Genomic DNA, 24,032 nt, shown 5'->3' with positions numbered 1-24,032 from the left:
CTTCTGGTTTCGGTTTTTTTTTTTTTTTTGGCTGCTGCCACGCAGCATGCGGGATCCTTAGTTCCCTGACCAGGGATCGAACCCGTGCCCCCTGCAGTGGAAGCATGGAGTCTTAAACACTGGACCACCAGGGAAGTCCCCCCTTCAGTTTTGTTGTTAATGCTCTAAAGTAGTAGAATTTGGCACGCATATAAATTTTAACACATTTCATATTAAAAGCATGATTTATTCATTTATGAATTTAATCAAATTTGTTTCTAAATATTATTGATTTTATTATCAAGTGTGTTATCAGCTGTTGAGCTTTAATATTTGAGCATCTTGGCTTTTGCCATTTTGAGAATCAGCAGAATGTGTTTGGAAGGAACATGAGAAAATAAAACTCTGGAGGGCCCCCCGACCCCAGCCTTCCAGGAGTCCTGGGTTTCTCCCCTCCCAACCCCCAGTGCTAACCTGCTGAGGCCATGGGAATTGAGGGCCGGGGAGCTGTGGTCTTTGGGGACCTCAGGAGGTCTTTGGCCCAGGTTTGACGGAGGGGGTGGGGGCAGGGCTCCTTGGGACAGGGCACTGGGCAAACGAGCCCCAGGCCTGGAGCTCTATACCACAAGCATCCTGTGGGCTCTGGCCAGTGTCTTGAGCCCCCCTCCCTTTCCCTCAGGGCCGAGGGCCACCTGCTGACGATGTGGGGCTGCACTCAGTTTGAGAATATACCCACATCAAGGCAGAATATTCCCCTGCCTTTATTCTCTATGGGCCTGGAGGCCTCCGCAATGCCTGCCCTTGGAGGCTAGTAACCTGGCACACTGAACAGGCCAGGGATGGCCTGGGTTGTGTTGGAGGTCACAGTGGGCCACACAGGAGCTTTGAGCAGGCATTGCATCCACTTGCAAACCATGTCAAGGAAGCACTTCTACCCATTGCTGACAGCCTCCGTGCCAAGGGCAGGCATGGTCTGGCCAAGTGGAAGAAAGGGGTTTGGGTGGGGTCAGGGCAGTTGTGATGTCTAGGTGACCCTGGAGGAGGCATCAGAAGAGGGGCGGGTCAAGAGGCCTGGCTTCTGTCTGTGGGGGTGAATGCCTGCAGCCCCTGAAGGAGCCAGGAAGGAGGCACTGGCCTGTCCTTCTGGGTGGTCAGGCTGGATTTGAAAGGGCCAGCCAGCCAATGAGGGTCTGGAGTTGTGGTGAGGCCTCCCTGGCTCTGTGTCTCCAAGGTGTGGGGGCGTCAGGTCCTGGGGCCCCATGGGCGGAACAGGCTGCCCGCTGGAGGGGCTACAGGGCCTAGGGCTGCTGAGCAGTGGGCTTGGGAGCTTGTGCTGTTTTTCATGCCCTAAACCCCATGTCCATTTCTGCCCTAAGGAGGTCAAGGATAGTGATATCTGAGCTGCCCACCCTGGGGCTGTCACAGGGGACAGGGAGGGGCCCGGCCAGAGAAGGGGAGCAGGTGTGCTGGACTCTAGGTGAGCTGCTCAGGCCTGCCCCATGCCTACTCTGGCCTCCGCAGCCAGTGGATTTGGGGCTTCTCTGACCTTGGAGGCATCTAATGCTGGCATCTTTGGGGTGTGGGCCGGGCCCCAGGAGCGGGGCCTGGGCGGCCCTGTGTGTTGAAGAAGGAAGGCAGGGCCCCCACTCCCTGGGCCCGACCCCCAGCTTCAGCCCCTCTTCCAGCCTGCTTGAAGCCCAGGCCACGTGTGCCCATCAGGTGTGGATTAGACTCCAGGGCCCAGTGCTGTGCTGCCTCCTGGCTGTTTCTCCTGGGGGGCCTGTGGGGACCTGGACTGCTGTCTTGGTGCCCTTTCTCGAGCAGTCTCCAGGCCCACCTTTACCCTGAACCCCCCTTAGGGTGCCCTGCCCTCCAGTGGGGACGGGAGAGGGGCTGTGGGAGTTTCCAGGGTTTGGGGTCAGACCTGAGCTAGGGTTCAGGGAATGGGGCTTTGTGTCTGGAGGGGTGACGTTGCACACTTGGCCTGCTGGCCTCAGCTGTGGGCTCGGGTGAGCAGCCTAACCCTGACTTTGTTGTTGGAGGTATCTCATGGAACCCCTGTGGGTCTTTTCCTTGATGGAGTGGGTGGAGTTTAGCCCCTCTGTACCCAGGTGGCCCCAGTCTGTCTACCCAGGAGTGTCCCTGTCTGCAGGTATGGCTCTAGCCCTTAGCACAGCCAGCAGGGTCTGGATGAGCATGGGTGGTGCTCACCTTCACACTGACAGATCTGTGTGGCAGTGAGGGTCCTACAGGGCCTTGCTAGCTTATGCCGTGAGCATTGCACTGGTCCCCAGAGGTGAGCTGAACAGCAGCTGGCGCGGGGTGACACTCAGATGGAGCCGCAGGAATCGGCTGCCCTGGCTGGCAGTCTAGCCCCGGGCTAGCCTTTTGGAAACCTTTCCCCCTCATTCCCAGGCTCTGGCCCCACAGGTGTCAAGTCTGACTCCCCTGGGGCATGGGCCGTCACCACCTCTGTGTTCAAGGAATGGCCTGAGTTCAAGCCGGGCTGGGGGTGTGTGAGTCCAGGCCAGTCAGGCAGGGCCAGCTCCTCCTCCACCTGCTGGGTGTGGTCATCCCCAGACGGTTTGTGGCCACCCCCGGACCTGCCTTCCAGCCTGCCCTCCAGGTGCTGGCCTTGGCTCACTCCTCCATTTTGCTGGGCTCTCTGCCTCACTCTTGCCTGCTGCTTTGTGAGACTGGGTCAGGGGTCCCAGGGACTTGGGTGACCTTGGCTTCCCCTCAAGTCCTAGGCTAAAGATCTGGGATTGGAATTTTCCCAGAAAAAACCTGTCCAGTTTGTTTTGCTTTTCTGAGCCCCTGCAGCCAAAGGGCACTCTGTTGGTGGGGTGGTGGATGGGGAAATGGACCCTGGGGTAGGGCCACAGAGCAGCCATACCCAGGTCTTCCTGGCTGAAGCGGGGTCTCACCAGCTCAGGTGGACAAGGAAGGCATGCATGGGGGGACCAATTTCTTGAGGAGGCCAGCCTGCCGTCTACAATCACGGTTGAGACTGCAGTTGTGTCCTGGTATTGGGGTTTTTTTTGGGGGGGGGTTGCCCGGCTAAATATAAGACTGCATGTCCTAGCGCCCTCGTCTGGTGCAGCCATGTGCCTGCACTCTGGACGATGACAAGGACGCAGAAGCACGTTGACGGCCAGCTGTGCCCTCCCGCTCCTCACCCTGTTTCCTGCTCACTCCATCTGGAAGTCTCACTGGCAACTTGGCCCTGAAAGGTGACCTTGAGGAGGGAGGCCTGCACCTGGATGGAGCAGCAGATGGAGTCTGGCTCCTTGAGACCTTGACCACTGGTGATGGAATGCCTAGATTGCCTTCTCTGGACTTTGTACTTGGCAGAGAAAAACTCTTGTCTTTTGTAAACCACCGTGGTGTAGTTTTCTGATGTGTGCAGTAAGGCCACTGCAGAGTCTTTGTTCCACAGGAGCTGTTCCTGTAACCTGCTGCCCGGCAGCCCTTCCCCATGGGAAAGGCAGAGGAGGTGCTCCCCTCCTCCCCGCAAGGCTGCCCTCCTCCTTCCTCAGGGCCCTCGGCTCTGGGTGCAGCTGTCAGGCTGTAGGACAGCCCATGTGTCCACTGACTGTCTCAATTGCACCACCGTGGGGCCGGGCAGGACTTTTCCACAGGCCTCGCTCTCAGCCCTGACGTGGTCTCTAGACCTCCGGAGCCCCGGACCAGACTGTGCAGGGCAGGGAAGGCGGGACCTTGGCCCTGGCAGATGTGGCAGCTGTTTGGGGCCAGCATCTCTAGGGACCATCTGGGCCTGGAGATCTGAGTAAAGTGGAATAGGCATGGAGCAGGAGGTGGCAGGGGTGTGGGTAGGCCGACTCTCCTGTTAGGGAGCTGGTGGGTCCTGCCCTGCCCCTGGGCTTGGAGGTGCCACAGCTCAAACCAAACCACCAGGGCTGGGGGCTTCTAAGGCCCCAATCCTGGCTCTTTGAGGACACTTGGCTCCAATGGTGGGTTTCCAGCAGACTCACAGATGACCCGGGGGTGCTGCGTGAACCCTAACAGCGGCACCCGTCTGCTGCTCCTGGGGTCCTTCCTAACTGTCTCTCCTGCAACTGCCCAAGCTCCACGCACGGATGCAGTCGTGGGCTCCTCTCCCCTGACTGCCGTGTGCCTCCCATCTTGTCCCCACTGCTGCAGCCTTGGCTGTGACTCCATCTTCCTCTCCACGGCTGCTGACTTGTCTTCCAAAAGGGGTTTCCGATCACGACAGCCCCTGCTTCCATCCTGCCAGTCTCTCCACCTCATCTCCCGTCAACAAACCCGCCTCTCCCAGGACCCGTGCAATCTGATCTCATGCGTGTGCCTCAGATATGCTGTTCCTTCAGTCCCGAGCACCTTTTCTCACACCCTGTTTTGTGACACTGAAGGGAAAAATGTCAAATTTCTAAATCTTTAACACGTGGGCTGAAAAACAAGGCCAGGATGCCCTGCAGGAGGACACGTGGCCAGGCCATGCTGGCCTCTACCCTCCTCCCTTGACCAGCAAACCTACAGCAGCCACACACCTGCAGACAAGTCACAGCCCACCTCTCAGAAGATGCTTGCTGCTGGGCAACGTTTAGGACCACAACCACCCCTAAGTTGTTGCTGTTGTTATTTTTTAATGATATGGAACTAAATGATGATGGTTGGAAGAATCTTAGAGGGAATAAAAGAGCTACTAGAAACTATTTGCAACGTTCATAAACTTTGAGAGAATGATAAAAATGCAAATTTGAAACTACCAAATGAACCAGAGTGATGAAAACAAGTCTTTTCTAAACCTATGAATTCTAAGGTAATGTAAAAGGCACAGAGATTCAAATCACGGAAATTTAGAAAGCCATAAGAGGACTTCCCTGGTGGCACAGTGGTTAAGAATCCACCTGCTGATGCAGGGGGCATGGGTTCGATCCGTAGTCCGGGAAGATCTGACATGCCACAGAGCAACTAAGCCCCTGAGCCATAACTACTGAGCCTGTGCTCTAGAGCCCGCGAGCCACAACTACTGAAGCCCGTGCACCTAGAGCCTGTGCTCTGCAACAAGAGAAGCCACCGCCATGAGAAGCTCGTGTACTGCAATGAAAAGTAGCTCCCGCTCGCTGCAACTAGAGAAAGCCCGTGCACAGCAACGAAGACCCAATGAAGCTAAATAAATAAATAAATAAACAAACAAATAAAAATTGCCGTCTCTCAAACCACTAAAAAAAAAGGTTAAAAAGAAAGCCATAAGAAATAAGAGTGTGCCTTATTAATAAAAGGGAGCTGATGCTGGAGAAAACTCTCCTGGAAAATGGTGTAAAGCCCATACGTGGCCCTGGAGCCAAAGGCCTCCTGCCCACCCAGCTCCACACCCTCCTCTGCCAACCCTACATGCCTCTTTCCTCACCCTGGACGAAGGGTCTTCCAGGTGGCCATTTAGCTACCCTGACTGTGCACTTGCATTTTTGGCTTATTCCACAGCAGTAAGTTCTGTAAATTGACTACGTGTTGGGAAATATGAGCACTTGTTTTTGTCTGGAACTTGATACAGGAGGCTCGTGCTGGGACTGCGCTGGGTGACGGGGCCCGCGGGCCCACCTCGTGACTCACAGACCACGGTCATGTTCCCTCCCAGCCTTTATTTTGCAGACAGTCACCATGCACTAGGTGTGCCCTCCATGGGTGGCCACTCAGCCCCACGGTGGTCCCCAACTGGCCTCCCGGCCCATGGCTCACCCCTCCCCTCACTGGTCACTCTGGAAGATGCTGGTGGGATGACACTGGGCTCAGGGCCGGCTCTGTCTGGCGCAGTGTCCACCCTCTCAGGAGGGACTCCAGGACACCCAGCTGCACTGGAAACCAAGACCTCTGCCTCATTCAGCTGCATCTCCCCTGAGGACAGTGACAGGCGTCTTTGTGTCCATCCTGGGCAGCCTGGTGAGCCCGATGCCCACTGTCCTGCAGGCCTCCCCTTTCACCCCAGGGAAGCTCTGTGCCAGGTGCGAATGCAGGGATATGGCTGGGTACTCTTGACCCCTGGGTCAGTGAGGCCCCTTCCGGGACAGCTCTCTGCCCAGACCCCGCAGCCTGCCCACACAGACTGCCCGACACGCTCTTGGTGGGGATCTTGAGTTCTGGACGGCGGGCTTCAGAATGCCTGAGACGCAGACATTCCCATGCTGCTTCCCGGCATGAGGGCGCAACACACCCGGTCTGTACTGTGCCTTGATTCTTGAATCCATTGTAGAAAACAGTGATCAGAAATGAAGGTGCAGGATGAGGTGAACTCGGAGCGAGAGAGGATGCCCACCCGTGAGCCCAGCTCCTCATGGCCCCTCGTCCTCAACAGGTGGCTGCAGGTGGGCAAAGCTCAGGAAGACCTGCTCCAGCGAGATCTGGCTCACAGAGTAGTCGTCCATGCCATACTTCTCCTTGGCCTTCTCCAGAACACCAAACACCTTTGGAAGCAGAAAAGCCACTGTTAACAAGGCAGGGCCTGGCTCCTCAGCTGGTCTGGGACTCCTCTGGCCATAGTGGGTGGTAAGGCCACCAGAGATCCTACCCCTGCACGGGGCGAGCGGGCCCCGGCACCAGGCTTCCTCCTGACTCTTCCCAGCTCAGAGTATGACCTTTGGGCAAGATGTGTTACCTCTCTGGGACAGTCTCCTTTTTTGCACCATTATTTTTGCAACTCAGATATTTGAGGTATAAACCCCCAAACCTAGCAGATATTAGGGTGAGTGTTAGAGCAGAAAATGAAAGTGATCCCTCCTTGGAAAGAGCTGGCTGGAGAAGGAGCAACTGCTGGAGGTCCAGTGGGGCCCAAGCTCACCTTCGCCCAGCTGAGGTCATTGCCAGGCAGGTGGTAATGAACCATCCCTTGGTGCTCATCTTCCAGGACGCTGCCTGCACAAAGGAGAGACTGTGTCCCCCTGAGGGCCGGGCTGGATGGCCAGGGGAGGGTGGCCCAGGCCCCTGGAATCGTGGCCCTCATCCCAGGGGTCAGGGATGGACAGACGCACAGACGACTTCTGCACAGTGGCACACACCTGGGAAGGTCAGGTCCACGAATGCCTTGAACTCTTCCAGGGCCTCCTGCTGCCTGTCGCTCCGGATCTTGGCCCGTAGGGAGTAGCCACTGCCAAACTTGCTCTTGAGGTGCTGTGGGCTGCCCAGGCACTTGAACTGACCCTGCACCATGATGGCCAGCCGGGTGCACAAGGCCTCACACTCCTCCATGCTGGGGAGAGGGAGTGGAGGCCTGATATAGCACTGGGGAATGTTGATGCCCACCCTCCACATCAAAAGCTGTGCACATGGGAAAGTACTGATGCCCAAATCAGGCTGTTCCTGATTCCCATGCTCAGGATGTGGCCCACATGGTAGAGCTTAGGGATTCTCCTCATACTCTTCACCAGATGCTGACATGTCTCCTGTCCACCCAGCCCCTCCCGGCCCACCCCTCCTACAGCCCCAGTCCTGGCTTTACCTGTGGGAGGTGATGACGATGGCCTTTCCGGACTCGCGGGCCCTTGCCACGGTGTCCCAGAGCAGGCGCCGGGCCACGGGGTCCATGCCAGTGGACGGCTCGTCCAGGAAGATGACTGCTGGCTCTCCAAGAAGGGCAATGCCGGTGCTGAGCTTCCGCTTGTTGCCGCCGCTAGGGCAGAGGGGGTGCAGGGGAAGGCAAGGCGGATGGTTAGCATGGGCTCCCCGGGTCCCAGCACAGGACTGGGCCCAGTGATGGCAGAGTGTCTCAGGTGAAGAAGAATGAGCTGAGCGTGCCTGGAAAGCCCACTTCATAGAGCAGGAAGCCCTAGAGAGAGCTGTGCCCAGGGGGTCAGTCCACAGCCCCACACAGAGCAGTAACACGACCTGTCTGCACCTAAGGGGGCCTGACAGGGGGTCCTGGCTGTGCCTCCAGGTGGCAGGAACCTGAGGGGCAGCCTCTCTCATCTGGAGCTGCCTGGCCATGCTGCCAAATCCTCACTGATCCTGGAATGATGGGTGGGAGTTCCAGCCCCTGACCCACGTGCCCCCAGCTCTACGGTAACGGAGAGCCTGACTCCACCCTGGGAAGGCCTGAGGTCACTGAGGAGGGTGGCAGGGCAGGGGCCGGGACGCAGGTGCACCTGTATGTCCTGACCAGCTTGTTGGCGTGCGGCTCCAGGAGCAAGCCCCGCAGCGTGTTCTCCACGCAGGCACCGATGTAGCACTCAGGGACACCCCGGAGCCGGGCGTACATGACCAGTGTCTCCCGGCCCGTCATGTGGTCCAGCAGGGCATCAAACTGGGGGCAGTAGCCAATCCGCTGCCGCATCTGGGGTTGGAGCACAGCCGCGAAGCAGCAGGTCAGAGGGTTTCTCTCAGGGGATCTGTCTAGGGTGGTCCCTCAGTCGGTGCACAGGCCCTGGTAGCCTCCCACTGCCAAAGTTTACTGAGCAGCACTTTGTTGGGGTTGCTGGAGGGGGTTGGCTGGCTCAGTGGCGGGGTAGGCACCGGGACCCAGACTGCCCCCCACCCAGGGGTCAGAGACAGGCCAGAGACCGGTCTACCCCGGGCAGCACAGGCGTGGATGGGTGCAAGAATGCATTGATTATACAGAGTGACCGTGTCCATGCAATGCTTTACAGCTGACAGATACCCGTTCATTAGACGTTTGACAAACATCTAATGTGTGCTGGGACCTTTCTTTTTCCTCCTCTATTAAGAGATGTTTGCTGGCAACACCTTTGGGGTGGGGCGTCACCTGAGCAGATGGCATGGCAGCTGGTCTTGGAGCAAGTGGCTACGTTCAGCACAGCCAGGATGCCGGGTGGCAGGCCTCCACCTCCAGCCACGTTAGGCAGCTGGTGGGGACAGGCAAGCCTGGTTTCTGTGGATTCCAGAGATGTGGTTTCTTTTTCTTTAACCTCTTTGGGGTTCTTAGACTTCTGGAATCTGTTCTTAATTGGTCTGGGAAAGTTCTTGGCCATGACCATGGCAGTTACTACCTTTCCCCCCATTCTCTCCTTTCTTGCTGGAACCAGATTAAACGTATTTCAGACTTCTCACCTTGCCTCCATTTCCTAGATCACATTTACAGTTTCCTCTTCCTTGCATATAATTTCAATCTTGTATATTTCTTTGAACATAGTAACACAGTTGTTTTATAATCTGGGTCTGGTAATGGCAAATCCAAAGTGGTGGGCTTGTCCTGTGTGGAGCCCTTGCGTCTGTGGGCTCCAGCCACAGCACCCTGTCTGCTTTGTTTGCTTTGCTTGTGCACTGCTCACAGGCCTTGAAGCACTATGTGAGGGACTCTTGGAGGCCTAGGATGAAAGCCTTCCTGCAGAGAGGGTGTGAGCTGCAGTGTGGGGGCAGAGCCACCTGGAAGCCCCTGCTGCCAGTTCAGGAAATGCAGTCATTCCCTGGCACAGGCATCTTCTCTGTTCCTTCCCCTGTCCTGCTCAGCACACAGGAAACCGTCCATGCAATCCCCGGGGGTAGGGAGAGCAGGAGGGTGGCCTGCTTCATCCTAACCTAGAGGGGTGGCCCTTTGTTTCTGCCCCATACACTCGATAAGGTCCCTAAACCCAGTCACTGGGACCACAGCGCCCTCTGTGCAGGGGCACTCTGGTGGAGCCTCTCGGGGCTTGCAGATTGCGGAGGTCTTCACCACGCCCCGGGCTCTTTTTTTTTTTTTTTTAATATTTATTTATTTATTTATTTTTCCCTGTGTTGGGTCTTCATTTCTGTGCGAGGGCTTTCTCTAGTTGTGGCAAGCGGAGGCCACTCTTCATCGCGGTGCACGGGCCTTTCACTATCGCGGCCTCTCTTGTTGCGGGGCACAGGCTCCAGACGCGCAGGCTCAGTAGTTGTGGCTCACGGGCCTAGTTGCTCTGTGGCATGTGGGATCTTCCCAGACCAGGGCTCGAACCCGTGTCCCCTGCATTAGCAGGCAGATTCTCAACCACTGCGCCACCAGGGAAGCCCGCCCCGGGCTCTTAGATGCTCTTAACCATGTGGTTTGTCATTAACATTTTATCCTGCTTTTGGTTCTCCATGGGACGCCTGGTTTGAACAGCCCAGAACACCATTATTATAAATCTACGCACACAGACTAAAGTTCTTTCCAGTGGGCAGAGTTCTGTGGGTGCCACTCTGTGCCCAGGTTCAGAGAAGCTGCTTCCCTGGGAGGGACCCGGTCTCGGCCCGCCTGCCAGGCCTGGTCCCTTCTGGCCGAGGGGGCTGTAATCTCTTCAGTCTTCTCCCCATCACTTGCTTACCTTTGGCTGCGGTCACTGCCTTGTCCTGCTGTCCATGAACCATGAGCCAGAGATAAGCCCCATCTCTACCTCCCGGGTGCCCTTCCTCTTGCCTCCCTGGCTGTACCCACCTTCCCGATGTCAGAGCTGATGCTGTAGCCCCCAACAAAGGCGTCCCCAGAAGTAATTGTCTCCTCCCCGGTGAGCATTTTGAAAGTCGTGGTTTTGCCAGCTCCGTTGAAACCCAGCAGGCCGAAGCACTCTCCTTTCTGGACTGCGAGGGAGACCTTGTCCACAGCGAGGAGGGGCGCCCGCTGCTCATACACCTGCACAGTGCCCAGGAGAAAACACAGCTGTGGGGAGGCCTGCGGACAGCCGGGAGCCAGCTCGGGGTGGGGAGGCGGGGGGTAGACCCGTGGAGGGAGGGCCCGCCTCACCTTGGAGAGCTCCTTGATAATCAGAGGCGTGTCCAGCAGGGAGTCCAGGCTGGGGGCCAGGATGCGGTTCCTCTCATCCACCACGTCCTGGTCTTCAGGAAGCGCCGACGTCCGGGTGTACACTTCTGTCTAATTGTTCCGGAGAAAGACCACCAGGGTGAGCTCCCGCCAGAGCGGTCCTTCCCCATGGGAGGAAGGGCTAAACTACTCACCCCGGCTCAGCCCCACGTGTGCTGACTCAGACCTCCCACAAGGAGAGCTGGGTAGCCGTAAGGGCTAACATTTGCCTCGAGGAGACACAAACTACCTGAGGGACAAGGACGGTGCAGGGCTCATGAAGAAAACCATGAAACCCCTTTTCTTAGAAAAGTCATAATATCTTAGCCCCAATTAGCCCTGGGTTCCTGTCCATCCAATGCTGTTTCAACAGGTTTTGTTTGTTTAGGGAGAGAATGTATGTGACAAACATGAGGGCGCTCCAGCCCACACGCCTCCACTGAGACCGAGGTCCCTGAGGCCCCAGGCTCCCTCGACTCCATGGCTTCACGGTCTTGGGACGGAGAGCCCCTGGGGACGGCGAGGCTGCAGCCCCTCCCAGGCTGTGCGCGCTGCCGGTGGACGCGCAGCCGGGCTGTGGCCAGTGCTGAGGCCCTCCCTGTGTGGTGGCCCCAAGGAAGCCCAACCTCTGTTGGAGGGCGCCCAATGCAGAGCAGCCAAAGGCCAGATGGGGGCCCCGGAGCCACTCACCAGTGCCCGCCTCCTCCGGAAGGCACACAGGCAGGCCTTCAGCCTCCACAGCAGATCGGTCTCAATGAGGAAGAGCAGGGTGAGGTAGGCAAACCCTGAGGTAGCCATGGAGGTCACGAACCTGCCAACCCCCGGAGCGCTCCATGCATAGAAGTTCTCCTGGTACCGGATGTCTATGCAAGCAAGGGACAGGGTGCTGTGCCCACGCCCTGAGCGCCCCTCCCCTCTGGGGTCCCAGCCCACGACCCTCTCTCTGGGACCGTGAGGTGCCTGTGCTCAGCCCCCAGGGTGGAGGATGCACTGGCGCGGGGCCCACTGGGCTTCTGAGGGTGTGTTACTGCCACATGGGGGCCCCAAGCATCTCCTGCATTTTGGTGGCTTCACCATGAGAGGTGGCCCTTGTGCCTGCGACGGGGGACAGGCTGTCCCGAGAGAGGTCTGGACACTCACTGTGTTTCCGGCAGTAGTGGGCTGCCACCTCGGAGGAGGTGCAGTACCTCCTTGTCTCATAGTTCTCGTAGAAGCTGCTGACCGCCATCCCCAAACAGTGGTTGGGCAGCACCAGGAACACGCGGTCCAGGGTTCTGGAAAGTTCTTCTAACTTGACCGCTGTGGGGAGGAGGCACAGACAAGTCAGCGCTGGAGGAAACACCGCACCTGCCTCCAAGAACAGAGCAATCGGGAAGGGCAGGTTTCCGGAGTTCCCTGCATAGCCAGCTGTGTCTCCCCCAGGGATCAGGCACCAGGCCTCCGGGGCAGCACCTCTGGCAGGCGGCCCCACCGGCCTGCCCGGTGCCCCCATCTGGGCCTCCCCCATCAGGCTGAGCAGCTCTGTGGGTGCAGGGATGGGAATGCAGGGAGGTGGTCTCCTGGCTCCCACCTGGGATGCGCATGATGGTGACCACGAGGAAAGTGGCGATGCCCGACAAGATGTTGAATATGGTCAGCCTCGTGTAGGCAGTGGCCGCCCCCGAGAAAAAGAAGCTCATCAGGTACATGAGGGGGATGATGGCCCAGCCGTAGAGCATGAGCAGCAGCAGGGCATCGGCCACGTGGCCGTCCTGCGTGAAGGCGTGCACGTCGAAGGCTTTGAACACCACCTGCAGCAGCACAGACAGGCGGCCAGCGTGCCCTCAGGGGGCACACAAGCCCAGGCCCATCAGCCCCTCTGGCCGTGTCTGCCCCCGACCCACCTCCATGGCTCTCCTGGTATCCTCCCTGAGGAAATAGGGAGCTGTCCACCAGGGCACCTGCTCCAGGGCCCTACCTACCAAAGTGGGGCAGAGGCCGGGGTGTGCAGACAGACGAGGGGGGCTTCCAGGGCATTCCCAACCTCTTCCCACAACGGGGGCTGAGCTGCCAGCATGGACCCCAGGCTGGTTTCAGTCCGTGCACGGTCCCCAAGGCAAGGCCCCTGGACATGCGGGGGAAGGGCCCCAGCACCATGCAGCTCACCAGCAGCAGCAGACTGGGGACGAGGAAGGACATGAGGTCCCACAGCAGAGCCGAGAGCCAGAAAGTAGCCACGTGGACTCCGCTCACGAACTGCACGTGCTTGGCCTGGACGGCCCTCTCGCTGACCGCCAGGATGGAGAACGTGCTGGACAAGAATGCCATGGCGAAGAGCAAGTTGAGGGCGATGTCGAATCCCTTCCGGCCCCTGCGGGGTTGAGGAGGGTGCGCATCGACAGGTCAGGGACAGAGCACAGCATGTCCGGGCAGGTGGGGGTATCAAGTGCTGGGTCACTACTGTCCAAAGCAGGTGATTCAGTGGCCCAGCCACTAAAGGGTTTAAGGGAGAACATGAGAGCCTCAGGGTCTCTGCACCAGGAAAATTCCATCCCCCTGAGAACAGCTCCTCCTCTGGACATCCTATCCCCAATGATGGCAGTGCCACTCTCCCAGTTGCCTTTAATCTGTCCCCATGCCACCCACTCCCCACAGATACTCAGGTATGGATCTGAGACCTCCACCTTGCTCTCTCTGGCTGCCCCAGTCAGACCCGCTGTCGGGCACAGCATCAGGGTGGTGGCCATCTCCCCGCTCTTGAGTGAGCAGGACATTCAGGTGCCAGCAACATGTTCCAGAAACCAGCGCTGACAGCATTATTCTGTAGCTTAAAACACCCCACCCCACGAAAGGTTCAACAAATGGTGCTGGGACAAATGGATGCTATGTACTGAGTGAAGTGCTAACACAACGTGGATGAGCCTCGAGAGTGAAAGAAGCCAGTCATGAAAGGCCACGCACATGGTATCTGATTCCATCTACATGAAATGTCCAGGACAGGCAAATCCATGGAGACAGAAAGCAGACTCCTGGCTGCTTAGAGGTGGAGGAAAGAGGAATGGGGAGTGCCAGTGGTCCCGGGGTTTCTTTCAGGGATAATGAAAACGTTCAATAAAATTATACTGTGGTGATGTCTCCACGACTCTGAATATACTAGAAACTGTTCAGTTGTACACCGTGAACAGGTGAACTGTATGGCAGGTGGATTATATCTCCTAGAGCTGTTACAACAAAATGAAAACTCCTGTTCCTTGTCCACTGTCACCCTACTAAGCCTGACTCCTCAGCCTGATCCCCGGCATGGCGAGAACAGAGGACCACCGCTGTGTCTCTGCTTCCGTGGTGGGGACGGGAGGGAGCAGAGAGGGAGGGAGACACCAGAGGGCCAGGGCACAGTCTAAAATGGGAAGTGGGGATGAAACCGCCCCCCACTGATTAACTGCCCTGAGGTGGAATGATTGTACTGAAATTAATTGATTTTTCCGGCTTCCTCTGGACGGTCCCCAGAGGTCTGGGGACTCTGCAACGAGGAAGAGGGAGAGTCCTACACACATGATGGTGTGACAGGCCTAAGGACAGAGATGCCCAATGGGCTCCCTGACTCAAGGCCACCGAGGGGCAGCAACACACACAACAGCTGCGTGCTGCAGGCTGGACGGGAGCAGACACTCGGATCCCCCAGGGGCAGTGGCCAGCAAGAGCCGGGTGCAGATTTGGGAAGAGGGCACGGCTCTCCAAATCCTTAGGAGTCTCCCGTGGGGCCTGGGTATATGGGGGCTGTGGTCTCACCAGCTTATCTGCTGTCCAAGGGAAGGCTGAGTGTGGAAGGCTGAGAAGGATGTGGGGCAGGAGTCCCCAGCCAAGAACTGGGAGATTCCTGAGGGCAGAAACAATGCTGTTTTTACCGCTGTGGCCCTTGGGGGTCCCTGGCAGTGCCTGAGGTGGTCATTCCTGGTGAGGGGTCCTGACCTGATGGGAGCAGGGTCCTGACTGGGCTGGGCCAGGTCCTGACCATGTGGGGATGGGGTCCTGAGACGGGGGGACAGTGCACATACTCATTGAACTGATCCTTGGCAGCCTGCAGGGCACTCCGGGGCTGAGGGTAGTTGGAGACCGTGATGGAGGCCTGAGGGCCGCACAGCAGCTTGAACAGAAGGTTGTCCACGATGGCCAGCGCGGTGGCCGGCGAGTGGTACGCCTGGTTGTTGAACAGGGCAGTGACCACCGTGCGCTCGCCCACGTCTCCGAAGGATGCCGCCACCAGGCACCGCTCGTTAAAGCCGCCCCCCTCCACCGAGGCCCTGAAAATCAGGAACTCCTCCAGGTCACCTGGGGGTGGGCAATGGCAGAGTCAGCAGCGTCCTGCGTCCCCCTCCGAGGCCCTGTTCTGTGGGGCTCTGAAGGGCCGGAGGAACAGCAGAAAGGATGCATCACCTTCCACCCGCACGCTGTCCACGGACCATGGGGCCACGCAGTGGGAGCAGCAGGACCTGGGGCTGCAGGCCTTGGGGGGGACACCCCCATAGCCACAGGAGCTGAGTGGCAGGGCAGGCTCTTCCTTCTCCCCCACAAACCCCCTGTTCACACACATACACACACTAAAGGGCCTCTCAGAGATACAGGGCCTGGACCTGAGCCAGGGTCAACGTGGCAGGAAGAAGGTTGGATCAGGAGGAGGTGAGGGTCCAGAAGTCAGAGCTGTGGAAACCTCTGAGCGGACTGAAGGGTGAAGCTCCCAGTCAGGTGCAGGGAGGGCAGCCCTAGGTGGGCTTCGACCAGCCCTCAGGACCACAGGGGTGGGTGAGGGGCTACCTCCAAGGGTGCAATTACACAGGACTGTCCCTCTATGTCTCTGTTTTTCCAGTTTTCATAGAAGAAATAAGTACCCTTTTATAATCATAAGAAAATAAGAGTTTTTAAAAAGAGTGTGCTGAGGGAGAAGGCCCTGGGAGAAGGAGCTGTTCTCTTGGCACGCGGATGAGCTCCAGCGAATCTCCACTTCACATCAGATTCTCTGGGCAGTTGGGTTCTGGGCAGCCCATATGCCTGGCATTCTCCTGCAACCCAAGGGCAGCAACAGAATCCCAATCATGCCAGGCCCATCACTTTGCTCCTCAGCTGTGGCACAGAGCAAGTGGGGGTTCTGACGGGGGTGGGGTCAGCTGCCCACCCACGAGTGACCTTGGGGGCATTCAGTTCCACTAGCTCACAAGCACACACTGCCCAGCCCACAGCTGGCCACGTGGCTGCAGGGAACCAGCATCTCACACATGCTCACTGCTCCCGCCTTGCCTCTCACTCAGCTGTCGCCTGGGGACAGTGATGACACCCACACTGTGGGACCCGAGTGTCAGCGAGGGGACAGGGACCCGTTGATGAATTCTAATGGAGACAGTTACAGAGGCTCTCGGCAAGTCTGCTGTGGCTCTTGGCACACAAGGAAAAGGGTCAGATGCATTAGGTGCAGTGTAATTCACCCACAGTAAGGTGCTCAGGACTGAAAGTCCCCACGCTCCATGAGGGAGCAGGCAGTCTGGTCTTCCACACCCTCCCAGGCCCAGGCATCTATGGCACTGTTCTAAATCCCTGGAGCCACCACACACCATGACAGCCCTGAAATCTTCACGCCAGGCCGAGTGACAGCCAGAAAACAAGATGGGATGGAATGGGAGTGACAAACAAGGCGCCCACCACTGTCAGTAGGGCTACTCAGGGCCCTGATTGCTGGCAGGCCGAGCAGGGACTCCGGCTGCAGCAGCTCCTCCTGGCAGCGGTGCCCCTAGCAGTGCCGGCCTGCTCTAGGCCGTTGATACGTTCAACATTTTCCTAAAGAGGAACCTGACTCCTGCCAAGATTTTGGGACCATCAGCGTGCTGAACCTCAAAGCTGCTGGCCAGGAAGTGGAAGGGGAGCAGAAAAACGTGAAAAACTTCAAGCATATTCCATTTAACTAGAGTGCGATGCCTGCTCTAAAGCCAGGGCAGTGTCCAACTGCCACCGCCAGGGGCACGAGATAGTTTCAGTTTTAGGATGTGGTAAGAAAACACCAGGTCACATAAGGCATATCATGACCGGCCTCTCAAACAAAAAAAGGTAATAACGTAAACATTGCTGAGGTTTTACATTTCATTTGTAAATGGTCCTGAAGAATCTGACTTCTGTAAATGACTGCCTGGACAAAGTTTAGCCCTAGAGACGTGGACTTTTGTCTTCCTCTGACTCAGGGCAAAGATTTTCTCCCCCAGGGGACACCTGGCAATGTCTGGAGTGGGGGTGATGCCAGGAATGCTGTTAAGCAAAGAACCACCCCAAATGTCCACAGTGCCTTGGTTGAGAAGCAGGCTCTGACAGCACAACTCGGGCCCCAAGCCACCTGGGGACACCCCTTACCCAGCACCTCTCGAGGTTCCTGGTCCTCAGCCTGCAGTATGTCTTTCAAATGCTCTGACAGCTGCTGATCCAGCCGAGAGGTCCCGGGAACCGAGAAGGGGACGATGGTTCTGCCATACTCAGCCAAGGTCAGCTTCAGGAGGGGGTCATCGAAGATCTCGGAGGAGTAGTTGATGGCCAGGAGGGCCAGGGTGATGCATGTCAGAGGGACCAGGACCTGCGCTGCTACCATCTTCCACTCCCGCCAGCTGTATGCGGCCTTCTTCAGGAACATGGCCCAGAACTGCTGGCAGTGGAGGGCCAGCTGCGACAGAGGGGATGAGGGTGATACAACCGCCACCACAGAGCCAGTGCCTGACCCCGCCCTCCAGCAGCAGGCACGGTCTGCACATGAGCCTGGGGTCCCAGGACTTCTCCTGGGGCCCAGTCGATGACATGGAAGACCCACAAGAACACATCCCCATAGGTCCCAACTGCGCCCTGGGGGTCTCACATCAGCTGTGGCGGCAGGGCAGGCACTATTCCACCGTCGAAGGAGGTTAAGGGACCCTCTGCTATCCTAGAGGGGAGCCGAGACCTCTGCTTTCCCCGTGGTCCTGTTCAGAGGACTCTGGCCAACCTCACAGCAGAGGAGATGGACAAACCTCCCCCACTGCCTATATTCCCCACGCTCAGCCCTTCACTGTCCTCTAAGTGCAGGTCAGGCCGGCAGGGACCAGAGCCCAGCTCCGCCATGTGCTGTCCATTCGACCTTGGCCCAGGCCTCAGCTTCCTGTCTGTAAAATGGGACCGGTGCTGCCCTCTGTCTCACTGGGTGCCAGGCACATGGCAAGCTCTAAGCTCTCAGTACACGGGGCACTGTTAGCCTTATAAGCAGTGTTCACCCTTATTCGTGAGTGGCCAGGTTGGAACAACGAGAAATGACAGGTACTCGACTAAAATGTTCCGGGTTTTCCTTCTGCCTGCCAGCCCATGGGAGCACGAGCTGTAATCTGCCCTCTTCCTAGAGTGCTGACCCTCCCTATGCTCACATCTGCCTCCGCGGCCTCTAACGCATGCCGTGCTTGGGGTTGCGCAGTCTCACCCCGGTGTTGAGCCTGACGGCAGTGTGCTCCTCGATCAGGGTGCCGACGCCGTCAGTCGGGTCCATGGTCCCGCACAGGTGGCTGTCCACGGCCCAGTCGCTCGCCCGCCTCTCGTGCTGGTACTGCAGGGCAGGGAGCTGGATGGCTTGGATGTCCATGCTGGTGTCCACCAGCTTACCGACCCTGGTCGAGACATGGAGGCCCCGTCACAACTCAGCTCCTCGGGGAGGGAGAGGGGCAGCAAAGGCAGGCGACTGTCAGGGGCACTAAAGCAGAGCGCCATCTGCTCCATCGGCTGGGACTTCATTCGTTCATTCACTCATTCATCAACAAGTATCTCCAGGACACCAGGTATGGCAGCCAAGCAAAGTCCAGGAGAGAGACAACTAGACAGGGCCCTGCCCATGGGGGCCTCCCGGTCTCCCAGGGAGACTGATCGAAGTCAGCATTTATAACCCAGGCTTTCCAGAGGGACAGGACGGGGCTTGGGGCACGATGGCAGCACCAGGAGGGCTTGTCACAATACAGGACACTGCGGCTCGAGGCGCTCACTGTCACTCTGAGACCAGGGAGCAGAAGAGTGTGCTCCAGAAGGGGCAACACTGGGACAGGTGAGACAGAGACGGGTGCATGGAGGGCGGGCAGGTGGTAAGGCTGCCAGGCCCTGTGGCGGAGCCTGGTGTCAGGGTCGCACCGAAGCCAGGGAACCACCCGACTCAAATGGCACTGTACTTATATTCACTTATCCTGTTGCCTCCTCTAGGGTATGCCATCCTCAAGGAAAAACATCTATCTCACAGTTATTTTTGTATTTCTTGTTCTTAGCACTGTGTCTGCTAAATAAAGCATTCAAACAATGTTTGACCAATGTATTAACCGTCTGGAGCTCACCCCGTAGTTCTGAGGGGTGAAGGCTAAATTTCACATGTTCATCAAAGATGGAAACACACTCCGGGATCATTACCTAGACCTGAGAGGAGCTTGGCCAGCCTGATGCTGCTGAGGTGCTCCCGGGAGGGGCCCCAGGGGAGATGCCAACACACTCACAACGTGGGAGTGGAGTTTCCAGTGATCAGAGCTCGGCTGCTCTGCTGTCTGAGTCACTGCGCGTGTCAGGAACCTGGCTGAGTCTGTGCAAGTGTTAATATAGGGCTATGATGTGAACTCGGGCCCTGACAGCCGGCCCACTGCCCTGCTGCCCACCCCCCCGGGCTGTAGGTCCACCTCAGATGGGTGTTCCAGATGACAATCAAGGGGATTGCTTTATTATCACACTTTGGAAAAATCATCCACAAGGCTGAGCCCTAGACAGATGCAGACGCACGTTTACTTACCGCAGGAAGACTTCCTCCATGGTGGTGACAGAGGCCCCGAAGCTGGCGATGCCCAGCTCTTTCTGCTTCTTCTCCAGTTTAGCAAAAAGACTTTCAAACCTGAAGAAAAAGACCGAGTGATGAGTCACTTCTCAGTGACTTTCTAGATAATTTATTTCTAAATAATCACCTCTGTGCTGTATGGGGGAGGAGCAAAGGAAGGTTAGCTCCTCGAGATGCCTTCTCAAAAAAAAAAAAAGTTAGGCTTTGTTCTTCCCCTGCGCACCCTTTCTCCCCCCATGTAACATTTTTTTTTAATAATCTTTTTTTTTTTGGCCATGCCGCGCAGCTAGCAGGATCTCAGTTCCCCGACCAGGGATTGAACCCAGGCCACAGCAGGGAAAGTGCTGAATCCTAACCACTAGACCACCAAGGAATTCCCACACATAACATTTTTTGAGTATGTTGGCCTATTAGGCACTCTTCGATACCTATACACCTACATGAAATCACAAAGCAAACCAAAAGAAATTGATGAATGTTCTTTTACTTATTGGGTAGGGAAGTACTTTCTAAGAAGAAATAACAAAGGAAAAGATATAACCCATTAATCCCACCTGCAGGGGGAAAAAATCCCACAAAATTAAAAGGCAGCGACAAATTAGAAAAAGTTGCAACACAAATGGTTGATGTTAATACATAAGCCGTGAACATGCAACACGCAGAAGAAGCGACGCTTATAGCCCAATAAGCATGGGAAGCGGTCAACCTCCCGCCAGCAGGAATGGAATACAAAATGGCAATTGTGCATGTGTGTGCCATTTTCACCCATTAGATACACAAATATTAAAAAGAAATTTTACTCAAAGTTGGCAACTGTGGAGTAAATGGACACTCCCCTATGCTGTTGCTGGGGAAGTCAAACACATCACCTTTCCAGAAGTGAATCTGGTAAAATTTACCCCACTGTTGGGAATCTATTCTAAGGGGTCATTGGAGATCTTGACAAAGATTTTTCTAAAAGGATGTGCATTAGCACATTTGTGTGTGTGTGATAACAGAGTAGGTGTAAAACGAATTATACTATATCTAAGTCAGAGAGGACTCCCCTGGTGGCGCAGTGGTTAAGAATCCGTCTGCCGGGCTTCCCTGGTGGCTCAGTGGTTAAGAATCTGCCTGCCAATGCAGGAGATATGGGTTTGAGCCCTGGTCCGGGAAGATCCCACATGCTGCGGAGCAACTAAGCCCATGCACCGTAACTACTGAGCCTGTGCTCTAGGGCCCGCAATCCACAACTACTGAAGCCCATGCGCCTAGAGGCCATGCTCCACAAGAAGAAAAGTCACCGCAATGAGAAGCCCATGCACTGCAACGAAGAGTAGCCCCAGCTCACCACAACTAGAGAAAGCCCGCACACAGGAACGAAGACCCAACGCAGCCAAAAATAAAAATAAATAAATAAATAAAAAGAATCTGCCTGCCAATGCAGGGTACTGGGTTCGAGCCCTGGTCCAGGAGGATCTCACATGCCACAGAGCAATTAAGCTTCTGCACCACAACTACTGAGCCTGCTCTCTAGAGCCCGCGAGCCACAACTACTGAGCCTGCGAGCCACAACTACTGAAGCCCGCATGCCTAGAGCCCATGCCCCGCAAGAAGAGAAGCCACTGCAATGAGAAGCCCACGCACCGCAACGAAGAATATCCCCTGCTAGCTGCAACCAGAGAAAGCCCGCGCACAACAAAGACCCAACACAGCCAAAAAAAAAAAAAAATGAGTCAGAGAACACTGCCGTAATTAAAACCACATTTCTCAATCCGGATTGCAGCAAGATTAATGTACTTTTAAGTCTTCTATTCCGAAGTTTCTGAATGTGACTTAAGAGTTTGGTTTTTACCTCCCCACACCGGGAGTCTGCTCTGTTTATGAGGCCTGTGTTCATGACTCAGATTCCGAGACCAAGAAGACACACGAGTTCACAGCTGCACACTAACCCTGAGTGGCTGTGGTGTGAGGAGCGAGCCTCGTGCCGAGTGTGGATGGCATCAGGGCACTGAGCACCCTGTGATGAGCCACTCTTCTCCTTTTCGAGTACAGCCCTGACGCACAGAGAGGCCTGGCACCCTGGGCCCAGCAAGCAGATTCACTGGGTACCGACCATCACAGGCCCAGGAGCTAAGAGGTACCCCTGGCCAAGCCACACAGGTGCAGGGCGGGTGACTCTACACACGGAGCCCTTAAGGCCCCCTGAGCCTCCTTCTCAGATCTGTACTGTGAATGCTCTGGGACACACACGTGCCTGTGCATGGTCTCTCTAGGATGTGTACCTGTCCGTGCTCTCTGGGACATGTATGTACCTGTGTGTGCTCTCCTTGGGAAGAATGAACGACAGCTCTGCTCCGGCACTGCTCTCCAGGGTGGCGTTGGGGACATGGTGGTGGACCAGCCGGGAGATGCCCTCGGGGCTGCAGTGAGGCTCCTTCACCAGCGTCATGTGGTAGCCTGCGCCTGGTACACCCAGGAGCCCAGTGAGGCTGCATCCCACCCTCCTCCTGGCCCACCCAGGGCCCCGGGCTCCTGCAGGTCAGGCTCCTGGGAAAGGGGCTGCAGAGCTGGGGCAAGTGAACTGGAATCGATGCATCTCAGGGCACCTCAATGCTGTCCTGAGGGTCTCACCTCCCCACCTCCGCCCGCTGGGGAGAGATGCTGGAGGACCTGGGGTGGTGAGCATGATAAGGAGGTGAAACCAGAGCTGGACTTCAGATGTCAAGCCTCAGATACTGGGGTACAAATTGTCCCCAAAACCCCTTCTCCCTGCTTTCTCGGTAGCAGAACCTAAGGACAAAGGCCACTCTCTTACAGCCTCTCCCCAGCCTGATGGTGACCACACTAGATCACCTTCTGCTTTTGGGGCTGTGTGCTGGTCAGAGGAAGCCGCAGATGTGAGGGGTGCAAATCCTGGGGTGTCCTGGGGGTGGGGCGCTGGTCTTCTATATTGGCTCCTTCTGCTGGCGGGACATGGATGTGACCTGGCGTGCCAGGACCATGTTGGACCATGAGTTGTCCTCGAGATGGGAAGCCATGCTCATACAGCAAAGACGGGGCTGACTCCATGCGCTGCCCACCAGCCCTAGACAGTGCCGTGGGCCCCTCACTTGTTTGGGAGCTGCAACGCTGGCGAGCGGGCTTGGTCTCTGCAACGGCACCCCTGCTCTTGGTGGCCCTGGCACTTGACTGCTAGTCCACTGCTCAAAGCTGAATGATGCTCCAAATCAAGACTACCTGCTTCATTCCTTCTTCATTCTCACAGGCCCCTCTGCCTGGGGGCCTCGGGTCTCTACCCACAGGTAGCAGAACAGGATGTCTAGAGAAGGCCTCTCTCTGCCTGATCTCAGGGGCCCTTCGGGAACGTTGTCAGTGGATACTTTCTCCAGCACACTGGGCCAGCAACGCTGACCCCACACAGAATGGAGTTTCGGCTGCCTGCCCCGCTGCTTGCCTGCGGCCGCTCACCATATTTCTGCTTCAGGAACAGAGATGACCCGCAGCACTGCAGCTCCCCCTTGGCCATGATGGCGATGCGGTCCCCCAGCAGGTCGGCCTCATCCATGAAGTGGGTGGTCAGCAGGATGGTGCGGTCACTTTTGTGCTGCTGAAGAAGGTCCCAGATGGCCCTCCTGGAGATGGCGTCCATGCCCGAGGTGGGCTCATCCAGCATCAGCACCTGGAGGGCAGAGGAAAGGGCTTGTGATGACGGCAGAGCCACGTCCTAGGCCCAGGCTGCTGCAGGCCCCGCCGCCCCTACCTTGGAGCCTGCGATGAGGGCAATGCCGATGGAGAGCTTGCGCCTCATTCCCCCGCTCAGGAACCTGCTCCGGGAGTCCCGCTTGTCCTCCAGACTGAGGATATGCAGCATGCGTTTGACTTCTTCAGGGCACTTCTGGCGCGACAAGCCTTTCAGCTGACACAGCAGGGGACAGAGATCTGGCAGCGGCTTCTGACAGGAGGCCAGCCTGTCCAGCTGGCACTGGAATGGTGCTGTCTCTGTCCCTCCCCAGGCTGGATCTCGTGTCCTGACACCCACCCACCCCAAAATTGGCGAACGCCTCCTCGGAGCAGGTTCAGTTTGCTGGGAGGCTAAGGACTCACATGGCTGCCCTGGGGACCCGAGCATGTGGGTGATGGAATAACCACGACGACCCATGAATCCTGTCACCTGCCAGCTCACCTGAGCATAGAAATACAGGTGTTCTGCGACAGTCAGGTTGTCAAACAAGACGTCATGCTGCGGGCACAGGCCCAAGCTCTTCCGGATCTGAGCCATGTCTTGGGAGATTTCGTACCCACTGATATATGCCCGTCCACTGGTCGGGGAAAAGAGACCTAGGGCCAAGCAGAAGACCCCGGGGCTCAAGTTCAGCGCGAACATCTTCCAGTAGCACGAGGAGTGCTGAGCCTCCCTGGTCCACACGGTGTGCACCCTGCCGTGTGGGTCTCCGGAGACAGAGGAGGGTGGGGGATGCCCACTGCCAGGATGTGTGGCTTGTGAGGAATGAG

At 57.0% G+C, this 24,032-nt stretch overlaps 1 protein-coding gene across 5 annotated transcripts in view; it reads right to left on the bottom strand.

Moving 5' to 3' along the window:
• Positions 1–5,532: 5,532 nt before the first annotated feature.
• LOC132503754 (phospholipid-transporting ATPase ABCA3) overlaps positions 5,533–24,032 on the bottom strand; it is a 45,321-nt gene continuing 26,821 nt past the window's right edge. For 3 of the 5 annotated variants that reach the window (XM_060120514.1, XM_060120516.1, XM_060120517.1), the window contains 19 exons: positions 23,704–23,858; positions 23,281–23,436; positions 22,989–23,199; positions 21,833–21,983; positions 19,497–19,595; positions 18,162–18,345; positions 17,078–17,381; positions 14,743–15,016; positions 12,854–13,058; positions 12,279–12,498; positions 11,849–12,007; positions 11,399–11,571; positions 10,652–10,780; positions 10,346–10,540; positions 8,100–8,287; positions 7,457–7,627; positions 7,017–7,207; positions 6,800–6,873; positions 5,533–6,425 (listed from right to left, as the gene is read on the bottom strand). In XM_060120514.1, coding sequence (XP_059976497.1) covers positions 6,294–6,425; positions 6,800–6,873; positions 7,017–7,207; positions 7,457–7,627; positions 8,100–8,287; positions 10,346–10,540; positions 10,652–10,780; positions 11,399–11,571; positions 11,849–12,007; positions 12,279–12,498; positions 12,854–13,058; positions 14,743–15,016; positions 17,078–17,381; positions 18,162–18,345; positions 19,497–19,595; positions 21,833–21,983; positions 22,989–23,199; positions 23,281–23,436; positions 23,704–23,858 — 3,371 coding nt within the window. In that variant the 3' untranslated portion in view covers positions 5,533–6,293. The remainder of the gene's footprint in view (positions 6,426–6,799; positions 6,874–7,016; positions 7,208–7,456; positions 7,628–8,099; positions 8,288–10,345; positions 10,541–10,651; positions 10,781–11,398; positions 11,572–11,848; positions 12,008–12,278; positions 12,499–12,853; positions 13,059–14,742; positions 15,017–17,077; positions 17,382–18,161; positions 18,346–19,496; positions 19,596–21,832; positions 21,984–22,988; positions 23,200–23,280; positions 23,437–23,703; positions 23,859–24,032) is intronic. The other 2 variants (XM_060120515.1, XM_060120518.1) reach the window with 1 other exon arrangement.

The sequence above is a fragment of the Mesoplodon densirostris genome, chromosome 16, assembly GCF_025265405.1.
Source record: "Mesoplodon densirostris isolate mMesDen1 chromosome 16, mMesDen1 primary haplotype, whole genome shotgun sequence".
In the NCBI taxonomy this organism is placed as follows: domain Eukaryota; kingdom Metazoa; phylum Chordata; class Mammalia; order Artiodactyla; family Ziphiidae; genus Mesoplodon; species Mesoplodon densirostris.
This window is presented reverse-complemented; position numbering and strand designations above follow the sequence as displayed.